We start from the raw sequence: 17,403 nt of genomic DNA, 5'->3' as shown, positions 1-17,403 counted from the left end.
GCGCCCAGCAGATGCACGTGCACATCATACGGGCTTATCCATCAATACCTGATATTTAGGGAGCACCTGCTGTGTGCGGGGTACTGTCAGAGACATTTAGGAGATTACCCCAGAGTTAGAGGGCCTGATTGCTGTCCTTGAGAAGGATACGGGCACCAGAATGGACAGACTTAGCTGGTCAGAGCTCATTTTGGTTTCTGGACGATAGCCCGGGAGGCTCATTCATGAGCAGGGCTTGCCCTTCTGGCCATGCCGACCATCTGGCTTCAGAGGAGAACCAGTGGTGGAGCGCAAAATTCACTGCCCATGATGGAGGTTTGCCTCGGTTCACCCGGCCACTTCCCACCCAGCGTGGGCCGTAGGTTAAGGCGGGCTCGACGGGGCAGTCGTGAACAAATGGGCCTGAGATGAACTCTGGATGCCCGTGGCACAGAACCCCCCCCCGACATTTATCAGAGGACCTCAAGGAGCCCAGCCGAATGAGTTCATCCTGATTTTTTCGCTGCTCAGCTGCGGACAGGGCGCCACTTTGATTTCAAGTGTGTGGCCTGATATGAATAACAGTCTTTAATTCAACCTAAAACACCGTGACCCTTTCTGGGGTCTGAACATGGACTAAATCACCAAAACTGGTGATTTTCACGGGCAGGCTTTGAAGAAAGGCCAGCTTCGACACAAGAGCAAACGTGCACGGCATATTAACGTGCCCATATTTGTTTTCTAAGGGCCGACTCCTTGAAATAATGGCCCAGATATTCATCCACATCCTTCTTGAGCGGGGAGGAAAATCGGCCCCTTCTGATAAGGTGAGAGCCACAGAGTTCCTCATGACCAGTCTCCGGCTTAACCGTGAGAGTTATATTTCCTGCCAGCCCTCCACGGTCAAGAGAAACATAGCTAGGACCCATGCTAGTCAATCAATCGTATTTATTGAATGGTCTGTGTGCAGAATACTGTAGCAGGCACTTGAGAGAGTACTACAGAGTTAGAAGGCCTGATCCCTGCCCTCTAGGAGCTTACGGTCTTTTAAATCCCCGTTATGGGCTGCATTAAAAAAAAATTACCTTTTGCAATCTAGTGTGCCATAGGCTTCTCATGTGAATTCTCTTACTCTGCGCTAAGTCCTGGGTACCAGCTTGTCGTGGGCAGGGAATGTGTCCGTCTGTTGTTTATTGTACCCTCCCAAGTGCTTAATTACAGGGCTCTGCACAGAGTAAGTGCTCAATAAATATGATCGACTGACTAGGTTATCAGGCGGGACACGGTCCCTGTCCCACACAGGGATCACTTCCCAATCTCTCTTATCCCCATTTTACAGATGAGGAAACTGAGGTTAAGAGAAAGTCAGTGACTGTCCAAAGTCACACAGCAGGTCACCGACAGAGCTGGGCCCAGAGCCCAGGTCTCCTGACTCCCGGTCTCTGGCTCATTCCGCCAGGCCTCACTGCCTCCAGGTAAGGAGCCTGAAAAGATCAGCTATCACTGCAAACTCTGAGCAGGAAAGACAACTATCATAGTTTACCCAGCTTGAAGGAAAGGGTCAAGCCTCTGGTTAGGAGGTTGCAATGTCTCTGGAAATAAGTGGTACAGGCTGAGGACTAGCAATCTACCTGATTCCGCACTCAGACAAGCTCCTCCGAATGATAGAAAACAAAAACACTGGCCTGTCCGTGAATGCGGGAGCCTGGCACAGGGCATACTTTGGATTTACTAAACCAAGGCTCTCCATCACAGTGGGAAGGAAGCAGAAAATCAGATTTATAAGACTTTTCAGGACTTGGATTAAGAGAGGTATTAGGAGTATTAGGCATTTTTTTTTTTTAGGAGAGGGAAAAAACACAAATACCCGGATCTTTGGAGGGCAGGCCGGGTTTCCAAACAAAAATATCTGGTTATCTAAAAATGACCAGTTTTTCTCTCCTTTATTTCCAGATCATCATCTAACACCTGTGCAACAGGTTGGGTAAATGTGACAATTATAACTTTGTAATGAAGTAATTCTAAGAGGACAGCAAATTACAAGGGGAAAAAGTCATTGGGTAAAATAAAATTTAAAAAAGACAGTGGTGACTCTGTCTTTATTCTTCTCGCCATTTTCAGAGGTTGCTTGTGAGGGGGATCATTTCAGACCAGGAGCTAAATTCACAGTATGTAAACAATGGAAATTCAAAGCCTCAGCCAAACCCACGGGCGTATCGCTTAAGCGCTGATGAATGATTTAAAAGAGCAGCTGCAAGCAGTGTGAGCTAAGAGGGTAGAAGGGAGGTAATTGGCACCAGCCATCTCTGGGTACAGATTCCAGATCTCTTTATTTGCTAATTCATGAATTATTGATGCCTAATGCATAAAGTTCATACATTGAGGTGACATTATCATACTAATAAAGAGAGGCCCAGGGAGCTCTGCGGGCCATAGTTGATAATTAAAATATTTGTTCCGCAGACAGTATCTCCTAGTCAACACAACAGACAGATGTGGATGATGTTTATTTCTGCAACCATGTTATAGGGAACATCAAACTGGGATGTTTGCTCCTTTCTCCTCTTCCCCTCCCCTTCGCCCCACAGAGGTATTTTTCACCTTTTGATGTGATACCATCCGGTGAAATGACAACTCTCTCATTTCCTCTTACACTGTGAGCTTCTCTCTAGACTGTGAGCTCCTTGTCGGCAGAGAGAGGGTCTACCAATTCTACTATCCTCCCGAGCGCTCAGTCCAGTGCTCTACACAAGATAAGCACTCAATAAATACCATGAATTGATTGATAGGGAGGATTCTCCCCTTCTAGACTGTACGCTCAGTGTGGTCAAGGATCATGTCAACCAACCCTGTTATACTGTACTCCCAGTACAGTGCTCTGCACACAGTAAATCCTCAACATATATGACTGATTGATATGAATGACGGGTTCAAAGGCAGTTTCAGCCTTCCCAGTTTCAACTCCAGGGTTGAAGTGATTAAAGAAAGCGCATGCACACACACATACATGTTTATTCAGGGGCTCTCTCTGAAAGGTGGAATCAACCCTTGCTTGGGTTAGGCCTGCTGCGTCACCAAAACCTGAACGGTGGTCTCCTGCCAGAGGAGACATCCAGAAAATCTGAGGCAGCGTTAGAACCTGATACATGCTGGAAGATGTTTTCTGACCGTGCCACCTTCCCAACCCGAGCGGTCCAACATCCAACCTCTTGGCCCCCGAAGAGAAGTGTGGGGCAATTGACTCATGGGCAGCTGTCCTGAGCCAGCTCCCCTCTCCCACCTCCAAGACTCAGGAGTTCAGTGCTTTGCGCTAAAAAAGCAGCGTGACCTAGTGGAAAGAGCACGGACCTGAGCATAAAAAGACCTGGGTTCTAACCCCAGCTCTGTCACACGTCTGCTGGGTCACATTGGGCTAATCACTTCACTTCTCTGGGCCTCAGTTTCCTCATTTGCAAAATGAGGATTAAGACTGTGAGCCCCATATGGAACAGGGACTGTGTCCGATCTGATTATCTTGAATCTACCCCAGCACTCGGTAGAGTACCCGGCACACAGTAAGCTCTTAGCAAATACTATAAAAAACAGAAAGGGAGAGAGGAGAGTGGGAGAGAGAAAAGAAGAGGGAGGAGAGAGTGGGAGGGAGAAAAGAAAAGAATGGGAGGAAGAAAGGAAAGACAGGAAGGAAGAGGAGGTGAGAGGGGGGAAAAAGGGAAAAGGGGAGAGAGGGAGCTGGGATGTTCAGAAGTGGGATGTTCTCTCAAAACTCTTTCCGATGCTGTTCTAAGCCTCATTACAGGAACACACTCCCCCCTCCAGGTGGGCTGGGAACCCCCAGCCCTTCCTTTGCTTTTCCCCTTTCTTTTTAAAAATAAAATCCTCGCCGTGCATTTCCGACTTAATTTTTTTCATGCCGCCAAGCAATTAAGGGCAATTTAAACAAAATTAATGACGCATAGCATTACAATGAAATATTTTATAACACGCAAATGGAGGGTCTTTCCAAGGAAGAGGAAACACAATTTCAGGAGCCACAAAAGTGACAATTTAAATGAATCCTAGACTACTTTAATAACCATGTTGTTAAAATGTGACAGAACAGATGTTCTCGCTTAAAAACCGAGCACGCTAATAGCGCACTATTTTTAATCCTAAGGAACAGTTCCTCAAATGGTTTGTATTTGTGCAGACAGATTAAACCCACCCTCTGCTTTACAACCATGCGACGATGCCAGGCTGGAAAAGGAAGGGACCAAGAGGATGTTGTTTTCCACAAGCCCCAGCTCTTGTCGAGGGTCGGAACACCGACCCTGGAATTACGTGAGAGGGATGCTTGCGAGTCCTTCGGAAATGGAGACAAGTCAATGCGAAAAGCGACGTGCACGGCGATTATAATACAAATGAGGTACAGAGGTAAAGCTTGCGCCTGCTTTTGTGCATCAAAAATTGTTTCAGATTCAGCAGCCTCAGGAAAGAAAGTTCTGGCAGGTTGTGGTTTGCCCCGAGGCTCGGAGGATGATCTCCTGCTAGGGCGCGTTCAGGCACTGTCTCAATTGCAAGCGGATAGGGACCCGTTCTGCCTGTGACTGATAAGTCACCGTCAACTGCCAGGCTGAACAAACACTTCCTCCCCGACTCTGGCAGCCTCATGAGCTCACACCACCCTGGCTGCCTCAACCCAAGCCCCCTCAGCATGGATCTACCTCATTTGAATCCTTGGCACTTAAGCCCTTACAGATATGTGTATTTGTTTCAAAGACAGTGGTGGCCACCCAGGCTTTGACCTGCCAGGACATGACACTATGGCTCAGGATCAGCACTGTGCTGTCCCCATTTTTTTGGTTATTTAAAAATGGTATTCATTTAGTGCTCACTGTGCCAAGCACTGTACTAAAACACCAATGTAGATACAAGTTCATCAGGATGGGCATAGTCCCTGTTCTTCAGTGGGCTCAAAGTCTAAGTAGGGGGGATAACAAGCACTGAAACCCCATGTTACAGATGAGGAAACAGGCACTGTGAAAAGAAGTGACCTGCCCTAGGGTCACACTGGAGGCAGATGGCAGAGCTGGGATTAGAACTCAGCTTCTCTGACTCGGAGACATGTGCTCTTTCCAACTAGACCATGCTGCTCCCATTGGCTGTGACTCCTACCTGTAAAAACTTTGTCCGGCACTTGGTAATGCCCGGCAAATCAGTCAATCGTAATTATTGAGCACTGACTGTGTGCAGAGCACTGTGCTAAACGCTTGGGAGAGTCCGCTAGAACAATAAAACAGTCACATTCCCTTCCTTCAAAGAACTTAAAGTCTAGAATGGGGAGACAGACATTAATATAAATAAATTACAAATATGTACAGAAGTGCTGTGGGGCTGGGAGGGAAGATGAATGAAGGGAGCGAGTCAGGGCAACACAGAAGGGAGAGGGAGAAGAGGAAAGGAGGGCTGTCTGCCGGAGAGCTGCACTCTTGACCTCAGTGGGATGTGACTGGCGAGGCAGAGAGAGTGTGGGTCTTACTACAAGAATTCCAAGCACTATAGTCAATTCCCCTCTGCAGGTTCTCAGTCCTTAATCCATCATTCCTGACAGGAGGCACCTAAATTGTCATCGCCATCATCATCATCATCACCTTCCCTACACTTACTGGTATGTTCAATTATTCACTGCTTTCCTCCTGATATGTCTGTACTACTCTATTATATTGTTCCTCCTGCTCCTTCTACTTGTAAATAATTTGTTTTCCCCATTAGAGTGTAAGCAACGTGAATATGCACCTTGCTTCTGTTTTACCCTCCCGAGTGCTTAGTAAAATCCCTGTTCTCCCTCCCCCTTAGACCGTGAGCCCAAGAGAGACAGGGATTGGGTCCAACGTGATCAACTTGAATTTACCTTGCCCTTAGTATGATGCGTGGCATAGGATAAGTGTTTGACAAAAACCAAAAGTATTATTATTATTATAATTTATTTAAAATCAGTAGAGAATGAGGGGGCGGGGAAGGGAATAAAAGGAAGGACAGGAGGATGGTCTAGATGAACTTCTTGAGCTCCAGTCCACCCTGATTCTTTAGTAATGATGGCAATTGTTTAGCACTTACTATATGTCAAGCACTGTTCTAAGTGCTGGGTTAGGTACAAGCTAATCAGGTTGGACACAGTCCCTGTCCCACATGGGGCTCACAGTCTTAATCCTCGTTTTACAGATGAGGGAATTTGAGACCCAGAGAAGTGAAGTGGCTCGCCTGGGGTCACACAGCAGACAAGTGGTGGAGTCAGGATTAGAACGCAGGTCCTTCTGACTCCCAGGCCACGCTGCTCTAAAGAGCCTTTCCAGACGCCAACTTTGAGAGGCCACCCCATCTAGGTTGGGGGGAGCTCAAGCCAAGCAGGCAGTTAGAGAGGATGGAAGGGCACGGAACGGGGAGACAGATATCCTGGTCCAGGAAACACCTGTCTGCCGGAAAGAGCAGCGGGAGCTGGAGATGTGAATGGATGATGAGGCGCATCTCTGTTTTAGGCCAGAGAAGCCTGAAATAAAATTTCAATGATGGATTCTTCTAATTGCTTTGGGTCAGAGGAAGGCGAGCTTCCCACCTGACCCCTCTATACTTTAGGACTCTTGCCCTTCCTGGGACCCTGGGGTGGCGGGGATGGGTTTCCTCCAGCACAGCTCTTAATGGGCTCTGAAAGCCTTAGATAAGAGCACCTCTGTAACACACAGCAATGGCAGAGAGATAAAAATGATAGGATGGAGCATTACGTTATAGAAAAATCTATTCCAGCTCACCAAAGTGGACTGGCATCACTCTCATAACTACAGGCTTTTTCCAAGTAACCGTTGGAGTGATAAAAGTTGGATCATTCAGGGTTTCTCTTGCCTTTCAAGACGAGAACCCTTCAAACTGGGCATGTCAAGAGTCTGCTACCTTGGAAACCCCGCACGCTTTGACAAATGCACTTTCCGGCAGAATGTTACTTTGTAAAAGTCACAGGGATCGATAAATCCAAGGGTGTACCGGCTCAAACCTATCGGTGACGGATGCTAAGTGCAAGCCCGAGCGTTTGTCAAACTAGAAACTGTTGAATAAAGATGCTGCTTTACCCAGCAGGGCACTCCAGAATGGACTTTTTTAAAAGTGGAACCCGTTATCAGTGGCACAGTCGGTATGGGATCGTCTATTTCTACTCTTCTGTATTGTACACTTCCGAGTGCTAAGTACACAGTGCTCTGCACAAAGAAAGTGCTCAGTAAATACAATTAATTGATTATGGGACCAGCTGGAGTTCCTGGGGTTCTGAGAGAGGCAGAGGAGGCTTGCTGTGACCTGCAACATCCAGCCACAAACTGGATACCGGGGAATTCTGGGCTGTAGATTGTAAGTTTTCTGTGGGCAGGGAATTGGCAGGGAATACTGTTATATCATGCTAACCCAAGCAATTAGTTCTGTGTTCTGCACATGGTAACCACTCAATAAATACAGTTGACTGATACCCAGAATTCCATTCTGGAAGCAGGGGGATACAATGTGGCCTAACGGAAAAAAGCATGGGCCTAGGAGCTAGGACACCTGGGTTCAAATCCCATGCCTGGCACTTGCCTATTTTGTGACCTTGGGGAAGTCACAATCCCTCTGGGCCTCCATTTCCTCAACTGTAAAAAAAGGATAAGCTAGATTACATCGACCCGAGCACATACTCAATATTTAATAAATGTTATCGTTATTATCACCACCACTATTAGGAGAGGTACCCTGCTTTGTTCCTCACACCCACTGGAAAGCTGTTTGCCTATTGAACACTGCCAAGCCCTTCTAGGGACCAGTTGTTTTATTTGGATGTCGGGATGCTACTTATGCCTACTTCGGGTCAAAGATTAAACCATAAAGCAAATGTCGCTATTATCAATTAATATTATTAATCATAAAAATGATCATTTTCCTCAGGACTCAAAATGTACTATCCTGCAATTCCCATTGCCACCCCTCTCTAGCCCATCAGCTCCTGTGACTACATCCTATGACCTTACACAGTGAGACGATACATTGCGGCAAAGATCCCTGTGATTCTCTCTGAATCGTGCCGGGGGAAAATCAACCACAGGAAATGCTGAGAGGAAGAGAATACTGAATTTAGCCTCGCTGTCTGATTTCCTTTGGGCTCAGGCTGATTTTTTTAGGCTTAGGGCATTTGGGAGTGTAGACCACTAGATTATACACCCCTTGAGGGCGGGGGTTGTGTGTCTTGCTCCTGTTGTATCCTCCCAGGTGCTCAGTAAACACCACTGACTGAGTGACTGCCTCCTTTCATGCTGATGATAAACAAGCCTTAGGAACTTGGGGCTTCAAGCTGAATCAATCAATCAATGGTATTTATTGAGTGCTCGCTGTGTGCACAGCACCATACTAGGTGCTTGGGAGGGTACAATACAACTGAGCTGGTAGACACGATCCTTGCCCACAAGGAGTTTACAGTCTAGAAGTGTAAATTCTGTTAAGCACTTATTATGTGCCAGGCACTGTTCTAAGTGCCGGGGTACATACAAGCTAATCAGGTTGGACACAGTCCATGTCCCACAGTCTTAATCCCCATTTTACAGATGAGGTAACTGAGGCCCAGAGAAGTGAAGTGACTTGACCAACGTCGACCAGCAGTCCCATGGCGGAGCCTGGATTACAACTCAGGTCCTTCTGACTCCCAGACCCATGCTCTATCCACTGGGCCACGCTGCTTCTCTATGCTAGCGATGGCTTGACTGACTGTCAGGATAGGAGATCTCCCTGCTTGCACGGCATCTCCCTCACCCACAAAGGGCGGTTCTATCCGGCTACCGCTTAGCAACGGACCAAGCTGTTTACACGTATTCCCCTGGCAGGCACGTGCCTTATGACAGAAGCACTCTGTGACAGTTCGCCATCACATTTGCTGGCATTTTCTATGTTTACCATGCTGCATTAGAACAGCTTTATATAATCCATCTGGCAACTAATAATATCAACCTAATGCCTTGTTCTGGGAAAAATAAAACTTAGCAGAATGGGAACTGGAAGGAGACATAACATTTAGCCAGCTGTCTCCCTATTTTTCCAGAAAGCTGAACATTTTATGCGATCCTCACTCTTCTGCCTTTTTATTGAAATAAAAACACTTGAATTTCTATATCCTCACGTGCTGTTCCAAATATGCTCCTGGCAAACCGATTTTGTAAACTGACCCTTGTTCACATTTCAAGTTGTCCCTCTACTTCTGCAAACCACTGATTTCAATTATTTCCTAAGCTATTCTCTTTCCTGTAAAAGATGCCCTTCCTTTATACCTGGCTCCTCTAATGCCGACCTACTCACTGTATCTCAATCTCTCATCTATATCGCCACTGACCTCTCGACCATGTCCTGTCTCTGGCCTGGAAAGCCCTCGCTCTTTCTATCCGACAGACAATTACTCTCCCCACCGTCAGAGCCTTCTTTAAAGACACATCTCCACCAAGAGGCTTTCCCTTCACTCAATTGTATTTATTAAGCGCTTACTGTGCGGCAGGGCACTGTACTGAGCGCTTGGGATAGTACAATTTGACAAACCTTTGTTTCCTTTTCTCCCACTCCCTTCTGTGTCACCCTGATTTGCTCCCTTTATTCATCACCCCCTTAGCCCCACAGCACTTATGTATATATCCACAATTTATTTATTTATTTATATTAAAATGTCTGTCTCCCCTCTAGACTGTAATCTCATTGTAGTCAGGGAAATGTCTATCAGCTCTGTTATAGTACACTCCCCCCAGGGCTTAGTACAGAGCTCTGCACACAGTCAGCACTTAATAAATTTGGTTGATTGCTTGACTGTTGTCTGGGGAGGCAACATTATGATTTGCTAGCCAGTTGGCAATCCTATTACCGGGCAGTTCACGCTCTCCTTCGCTGCTGTCTAGGAGGATGAATCAGGTACCAAAGAAACTTTTTGCCTATGAAATGCTGCACCTGTAATGGTAATAATCATGGTATGTGTCAACCACTTACTATGTGCCAAGCACTGTTATAAGCACTGGGGTGGATACAAGCAAATCGCGTTGGACACAGTCCCTGTCCCATGTGCGGCTCACAGTCTCAATCCCCATTTTCCAGATCAGGTAACTGAGGCCCAGAGAAGTGAAGTGACTTACCCAACGTCACACAGCGGATAAGTGGAGGAGCCGGGATTAGAACCCATGACTTTTCACAGGCCTGTGCTCTATCTACTATGCGAAGCTGTTTCTCAGCACGGACAAATAGACAATGAGAGTTTAAAGAGAGGATGGGAACATAAAAGATCATTTCTTCAGGCAGGACCACAACTAAATCAATGCAGACCGAGAAACTCCACCACCAATAGCATCTGTGGAGTCCCTTATGGAGTACTGTAACAGACGCATAGCTGATATCTAGAAAGAGGAAAAAACATGGCCGCTGCCCTCACAGAGATTTCACTCTAACGGAAGAAAGTCTAGCATACTTTCAAAGGCCTCTAGAGAAGCAAATAACCTAACTTCACATTAACCCAGCCCTAAACCATGCTTATTCCAGATACAACTGAAGATCTCAAAGTGTCCGAGAATAGCTGCTATAAAAGAAGGGCTCTCAGCGTAAACCATTTTGAGTATTTCTGTACTTCTAAAATCCTGCAATTCTTCATCCCTATGAAAATTTAATCTCCCACTGTGGAGAAGTTTCAGGATTTCACAGCACCTTCCCAACATTCTCTTATTTGGTTGACCCAAACTAGAAACGTTAATTACCACAACACCCCAATAACTCTTTGGAAGGTTGAGACCCTCCCTATTTCGGTCATCAGGGTCCAGGGGGATGTGAATGGGACAAGCAGGACATTCCCCACCCGTTTTGCTATCACTTTACAAATCACGGCACGAGAACCAATTCCCTCCCACGAGTTGTCGGTCCCAAAGTCTCAGAGGTTCACCGACACCTCAGAGAACTTCGTTACGCCCAAAAACATACCTTCGCATTTCAACAGGAAGAAGTCTAGGTTGTGGCTGAAGGAAGCACTGAAATAAGTGCAGTTCTCAATCAGATCGCAGGAGAGGCACTGCCGGTTGAAGTTGCCGAATGTGTTGGCACTGAAAGAGTCATCACGCAGCTCAGAATTAATAACACGTTTGGGGCTAAAGGATCATGTCTACGTATTGTACTGGCCTGGGTGTTTAGTAAAGTGTTCTGCACAGAGCAGGTGCTCAATAAATACTGTTGATTAACTGATCCTGACAGAAAAGAGGGTGCAGAATGTAACTTGGAACCCAACAGCCTTGATGATCCATCATTTCCCCTCCCTCTCTGAGAGTGGCCTCTGGAAAACCAAGATCTCTCCCTCATCCCTGATAACTGGGAACCACAGGGGACAAAGGACCCCTCATCCTGGGGAGGGCAGACAGCAGAGGCATAGTCGGGTGTCCCAGGAGTTCTAGCACCACATGAGGGGAGTCAGTAGGGAGTAGGATTTAGAGAAGCAGCGTGGCAAGATCCCGGGCCTGGGAGTCAGAAGACCCCTCCAGTCTGTAAGCTTGTTGTAGAGAGGGATGTGTCTGTCATATTGTTACTGTATATCCTCTCAAGTGCTTAGCACAGTGGTCTGCATGCAGTAAGCGCTCAATAAAGATAGCTGACTGGGTTCTAATTTCAGCTCTGCCACTTGCCAGCTTTGTGTCCTTGGGCAAATCCCTTTACTGGTCCTCAGTTTTCACATCTGCAAAATGGAGATTCATACCTGCTAACCATCCTACTTAGACTGTGACCCCCGTGAGGGACAGGAACATGAGGATAGTCCAAACTAATTATCTTGTATTTACCCAATTGACAATTATTATTCTCAAAAAAGTACCTGTACAACTGCCGCCTTCTTGGTAAATCTTCGGTGCTGAGGAAGTAACTGTGAAGATAAAACATGGATAATCCAATTATGTTTCATAGAATTTTAAACTCTTTTATAAGACCGAATGCTTCTTTGCCCAACGAAATCACCCCAAATCTGCACGTACTCTTACCATCCACCAAATTCTTACAGTGTGACCCTCAATCAGGACCAACACTAGTTGGAATCAAGACCTGTGGCTTAAGCCTGGGTTTTGCATTAGGCCCGGGTAACACTGCCTGTAGTGGTGTGGAGCACAGAGAGGATGGATAGTGGAAATGTAGACAGCTCGACAGTCCTAAGATCTCTTCCCCACATCAAACCCTTGTCCTGAGTTGAGCTCTAAGGGCGGCGTGGACCAGTGTGTGGCCAGGAAGTTCCCGGTACCTCTGCCTGTGGGCCAGCGGAGGGCCGACAAGCATCTAAATGCCAAATGGCAGGCAGCCTGAGGAGAAGCACAAGGCCCGGGTAATCCACAACCAGGACAGCCAGAACTGAATAAGAGAGAGTTGATGGGCCCTGGAGAACCGAGCCTTCGTTCTCAACCTCTTCCACGAGTTTCTGGTGCAGGGGGCCCCTCTGAACCACTGGGTAGGATACACTCTCCCCAACCCCAGCCAAGCCAGGAGAAGGCAGGAAGCACATCCAGTCACAGAGGAAGATTCAGGTGGAAAAGTAGTGGCTTCCGTAATCATAGCACGCTCACTGCGGCTGACTTGGGAAAGGGATAAAAGGATGGGGCTTTGGCAGCAGGCTCTCCCAAGAGTGCTGAGCCCAGGGGAAGGCATGAACTAGGGAGATGAAAGGAGAGCCCGAGGGATGAATAATCACCAGTCCCCTGAGGCTTTCTCTGAGGATTCTATAATAAATTAAAAGATGTACACAAATGCTTAGTACAGTGCTCTGCACACAGTAAATATTCAATAAACAACACTGCTTGATTGATTGAAGTGCTCTGGGGCTGGGGTGGGGACAGGTATCAAAACACTTTCAAGGTTTTCTTCAAATGGGCCTTGCTTGAGCCCTGGGCAGTTCACACAGTCAGGCTGGCCTCCCGGGTCTGCCTCTGCTCGGGCTGGGAGTTGGAGGCGGGAGGATGGGGAGAGGAAACCATCCTTCGAAGGGCCGAGGTCTCGTCCACCCCATAGCCACAGGCAGGGGAGATGATTGGGCACAACACACTTCAGGGCTGACCGAAAGATCCTGCTGAAGCCTGAAGACCCAACCCAGAGCACTGGCCGGCGTTTGGGTTCACGCCCGGACCCACCCCCAACTTACATTTTATGTCTCTTTTCATCGTAGGCCACAATCTTGGTCACGTCCCAGTCACCAGATGTGATGGTCTGAAGGTTGTCATTGCTGCTGTTGGGCTGCAGAGAACCACACAAACCAGGGATGCTGTCAGTTTTCTTGCCATTGGACTGCAAGATGTCCTGATCTGCCAAACTGGTTTACCCATGCACCATATCATACACTGATAAGGAGGAGGAAGAAGAGGAGGAGGAGAAGAGACAAGGGATTCTGGAAACTGAATAGGCTCTGGTGAGGAGAGGGTTCCCTTACAAGTCTACATATTAGCAGCAGATAAGGAGGAGGAAGAGGAGGAGACAAAAAGAGACAAAAGGAGAAGAGGAGGAAGAGGAGGATAAAAGGAGAACACAAAGGGAGGATACGGGGAGAAGGTGGAGAAAGAGAGGAAGTTAAGTGGCGAAAGAAAAGGAGGAGGAGAAAGGGCAGAAGAGAAGGTGAGAAGGATGATAAGGGGAGGAGAAGAAGGAGAACAAAGCAGGTAGCAAGAGGAGAAGGGAAGGAAGAGAATGGTGGAGGAGGAGAAGGAGGAATAGGGGAGAAGGAGGGCAAAGGGTGTAGAAGGAAGAGAAGGATGAGAGGAGGAGAAGCCGGGGTGCGGGGGTGAATAGAAGGAGAATGGGAAGGGATGGAGGAGGAAAAGGAGGAAGAGGAGGAGGAAGAAATCAGAGGGTAGGGAAAAGAAACAGGACAGCAAGAGAAGGAAAAGGAAGAAGAGGAGAAGATGGAGGAAGAATACCAAGATGAGGAGAACGAAGAGGAAGAAAAGCAAGAAGAGCAGGGTAAAGGGACAGCAGAAAGTAGGGAGGAGAGAGAAGGTGGAAAGAGAAGACAGGATACTGATTGATGCTCTTTTTGCCATCCTCCGCTATTGTCTACTGGGTAGTTCGGTACAGAATTATTTAGTGCAGAATCTCTCCTACCCACCATTTCCTCCTAACACCTTACAGAGTTAAGTAATGTAATTACAACAATAAATCTTCAGTGGAGAAGAGAGAAAAGACAAGCTTGACCGGAAGTGTCTTTCCAGGCATGATTTGAAATGCAGTATCGAGACAATGAAGTGCGGGAGGTAGGTGCCCATGAGAAAAATCTCAGCAATGGCTGGAATGAAAGCCATTGGAGGGGGCAGGGTTGGGGGTGGAGGAGAAATAAAGGATCTAGAATTAAAACTAGAAGGTAAATTAGAATTAATAGCCAAAGTGAGGACCAGGTGGGACAGGGCCATGTAGATGTGATTCTTGGAGCTCAGTTTAGTGTGATTTTAAATGCTTAGTACGGTGTTCTGCACACAGTAAGTGCTCCACAAATACCACTGATTGATCAATTGGAGCTGAGAAGGCAGGCAGAACACTGTTCAGTCCGGAGATATGGGATCTCCAGGGGAGTTTTCATGAGTGAGATGAGAAGAGATGAGTCCTTGGGAACTTAGGACTGAGGCCCCAACAGGGGAGAAAAGGCTGCTGATCTGTAGACTTGTAAGGGAACCTTCTCCTCACCAGAGCCTATCTGATTTCCAGAATCCCTTGTCCCTCCGCCCAGCCAAGCTTAAGGTGTGACCCGTGGACAGCAAGACAGATGTGAGGGATCTGCGCCCAATGTGATGGAAAAAGGGACTGGCTGGGAGTGGGAAACAGACCCCCAGTGGATATATACAAGCAGACAATTCCAGAAAGGGAGCAAGGAAGGAACCACAGGCTCTTCTTCAAGAGCTCACCCACTACCAACATAAACAAAAAGGACATGGCTTGCTATTCAACCTTGACATCTGAATCATATCTCACCAAAGCTCACCTCCCAGGACCACAGGGTGCTCCCATGGCTGTTCCAATGCATCGCAATTTCTGGAGACAACCTCCCCCCCTGCCTCCCCCTCACCCATTTCCCTCACCCACTTCTGGGACAGGGGCCCACGGGATTCACCGCAGGAGGATAGGCCGACCCCTCGACTCACCTGAGACGTGGCCATGGCGATGTGGTAGAACTTCCCCCGCCCGCCCTGGGGAATGGCTCTGACGAAGAACAGCTTCCGGCCGTCCCTGGAGAAAATCGGCTCTTCATTCTGCGGACACCAGGAGGCTGGGTGAGTGGGGAGGCGGTTGGGGTTTTAAACAGTCTTTCCCAACTACCACCGGGAAAAACCCATCCTTGCGATAGGGAGGGAAGTGTGCTAGTGAACAGTGTACCCACTGGGAAGCAACTCCTCCAGTTTGAAAAATGGGCACCAGTAGGTGACTATTTTTTGTTTTGGGTTTTTATTAACTGAATAATTCATAAGCACTTATGTGTCAAAATACTGTGCTAATCTCTGTCCTAAGCACTGGGCTACATACAAGACGATCAGATCAGACCCAGCCCCTGTCTTACATGGGGCTCCCAGTCTAAGAGGGAGGGGGCATAAGATATATCTTATTCCCATTTTACAGATGTGGAAATTGAGGGCCAGAGGTTAAATGACTTGCCCAAAGTCACCTGGCAGCCCAGAGGAAGAGCTGGGGCTGGAACCCTGGTCTCCTGACTCTCAGTCCTGAGGTCCAAACTTGTTTTTGAATTTATGATTATTCACGAATGCATGATAAACCTGCAGGTTATCTGAGGGTTGGTGGGGGCGCTGAAAGGTTAAGTCAAAGCAGGGGCAGAAAATATTCAAGGCATTTCCGATTTCAAAAGCAAAAGGAAAAAGAAACAGTATATTGGCGGGGAGGCTACTGAGCTTTCTGGGACAGGATCAGCTCCAGCCCTTGCAGAGCTCAGTGCAAATGGCTCATTGCTGCTCGCCCAGTAGAAACCAAAGCTGATCATACAGACACTCCATCCTCTCTCAATGACAGGGATTGGATCTCGGACACATGGCCCAACTGATCCTGCTACATCTAAAGACAGCTCTTTCAGTTTGACCACCCTATTCCCACACCACAGATATTTAGAGAATGAGACTATATAGGTTTTTCAGCAGAGAAGGGGGTAGGTACCGATGTTAAAAGGTGTCTTGTGTTCTTCATGCCCGAAACATCCTGAGCTTTCTAAAACTCAGTTCTCAGCCAACTCTGCTGAGACTGAACGTTTTTCTTTTATGGTATTTGCTTAGGGCTTATTCAATAGTATTTATTCAATAGTATTTATTGAGCGCTTACTATGTGCACAGCACTGTACTAAGCGCTTGGAATGAACAAGTCGGCAACAGATAGAGACAGTCCCTGCCCTCTGATGGGCTTACAGTCTAATCGGGGGAGACAGACAGACAAGAACAATGGCAATAAATAGAGTCAAGAGGAAGAACATCTCGAAAACAATGGCAACTAAATGGAATCAAGGCGATGTACATTTCATTAACAAAATGAATAGGGTAATGAAAATATATACAGTTGAGCCGAGGCACTGCATGAGGCACCGGGATAGATATAAGCTAATCAGGTTGGGGTTCAAAGTCTTAATCCCCATTTTGCAGATGATGTAACTGAGGCACAGAGAGGTGAAGTGACTTGCCTAAGGTCACGCAGCAGACAGGTGAATTTATCATTGTCATATCTTCCACTTTCCTAAGCTTTTGTTTTGGGTTTATTGTTTTAGCTTATTTTATGATTGCCCAGATCCTCTCCTTCTCCAATTTGTTCTTAGACTGTAAGCACCTTGGGGGTCAGGGACTGGGTCTCTCACCTGTGTATCTTTTTCCTACAGTGCTTTGAATACAGTAGATGCTCAAACCACACAATTACTACTACTATTTTTGAGCAGAGGCTTTGATTGGTATAAAGGGAATTTACTTCTACAAAAACTTGACCTTCCCTAAAGCTTATGTTTCTTAAGTTCCAATCGATGAGCATCAATTAGCTGGATAAGAGAGAAGCTTTCAGTTCCATAAAATTACAGATGATTATGAAGAGGAAAATTTAGTAAATTATCCTTCGAGTTTACTAGGGGGAGATTCAGTTCCCCTTAATGAGATCTCTCCCTCTCAAAAACACACAGAACAATTCAAGAAAACTGACCACATTTAAATCCTTACTGACGCCTGCAGTGTAGCACGACCTTTAATCTTCCAATAGTTATTTATATATTTATTTTTCTGCTTGCAGTCTGAAAGACGATTTGAAAGCCGAAGGACTGTGGAAATGGAGTTAATTGGGAATTTCAAATGGATTTCTCTTTGCCCAGTGAGTGTTAGGAATGCTCACCGTGGAGAGACCTCTGTGAGGCAGGAACAACGGATCCGGGAGGGAACAGGC

General features: G+C 46.9%; 1 protein-coding gene across 5 annotated transcripts in view; it reads right to left on the bottom strand.

The window, feature by feature from the left end:
• DPP6 (dipeptidyl peptidase like 6) overlaps positions 1 to 17,403 on the bottom strand; it is a 618,762-nt gene that overhangs the window by 16,789 nt on the left and 584,570 nt on the right. For all 5 annotated transcript variants that reach the window (XM_029077439.2, XM_029077436.2, XM_029077438.2 and 2 more), the window contains 4 exons: positions 15,132 to 15,239; positions 13,148 to 13,239; positions 11,840 to 11,887; positions 10,963 to 11,081 (listed from right to left, as the gene is read on the bottom strand). In XM_029077439.2, the coding sequence (XP_028933272.1) occupies positions 10,963 to 11,081; positions 11,840 to 11,887; positions 13,148 to 13,239; positions 15,132 to 15,239 (367 nt within the window). The remainder of the gene's footprint in view (positions 1 to 10,962; positions 11,082 to 11,839; positions 11,888 to 13,147; positions 13,240 to 15,131; positions 15,240 to 17,403) is intronic.

This window comes from Ornithorhynchus anatinus, chromosome 13 (assembly GCF_004115215.2).
Source record: "Ornithorhynchus anatinus isolate Pmale09 chromosome 13, mOrnAna1.pri.v4, whole genome shotgun sequence".
Classification (NCBI taxonomy): Eukaryota; Metazoa; Chordata; class Mammalia; order Monotremata; family Ornithorhynchidae; genus Ornithorhynchus; species Ornithorhynchus anatinus.
This window is presented reverse-complemented; position numbering and strand designations above follow the sequence as displayed.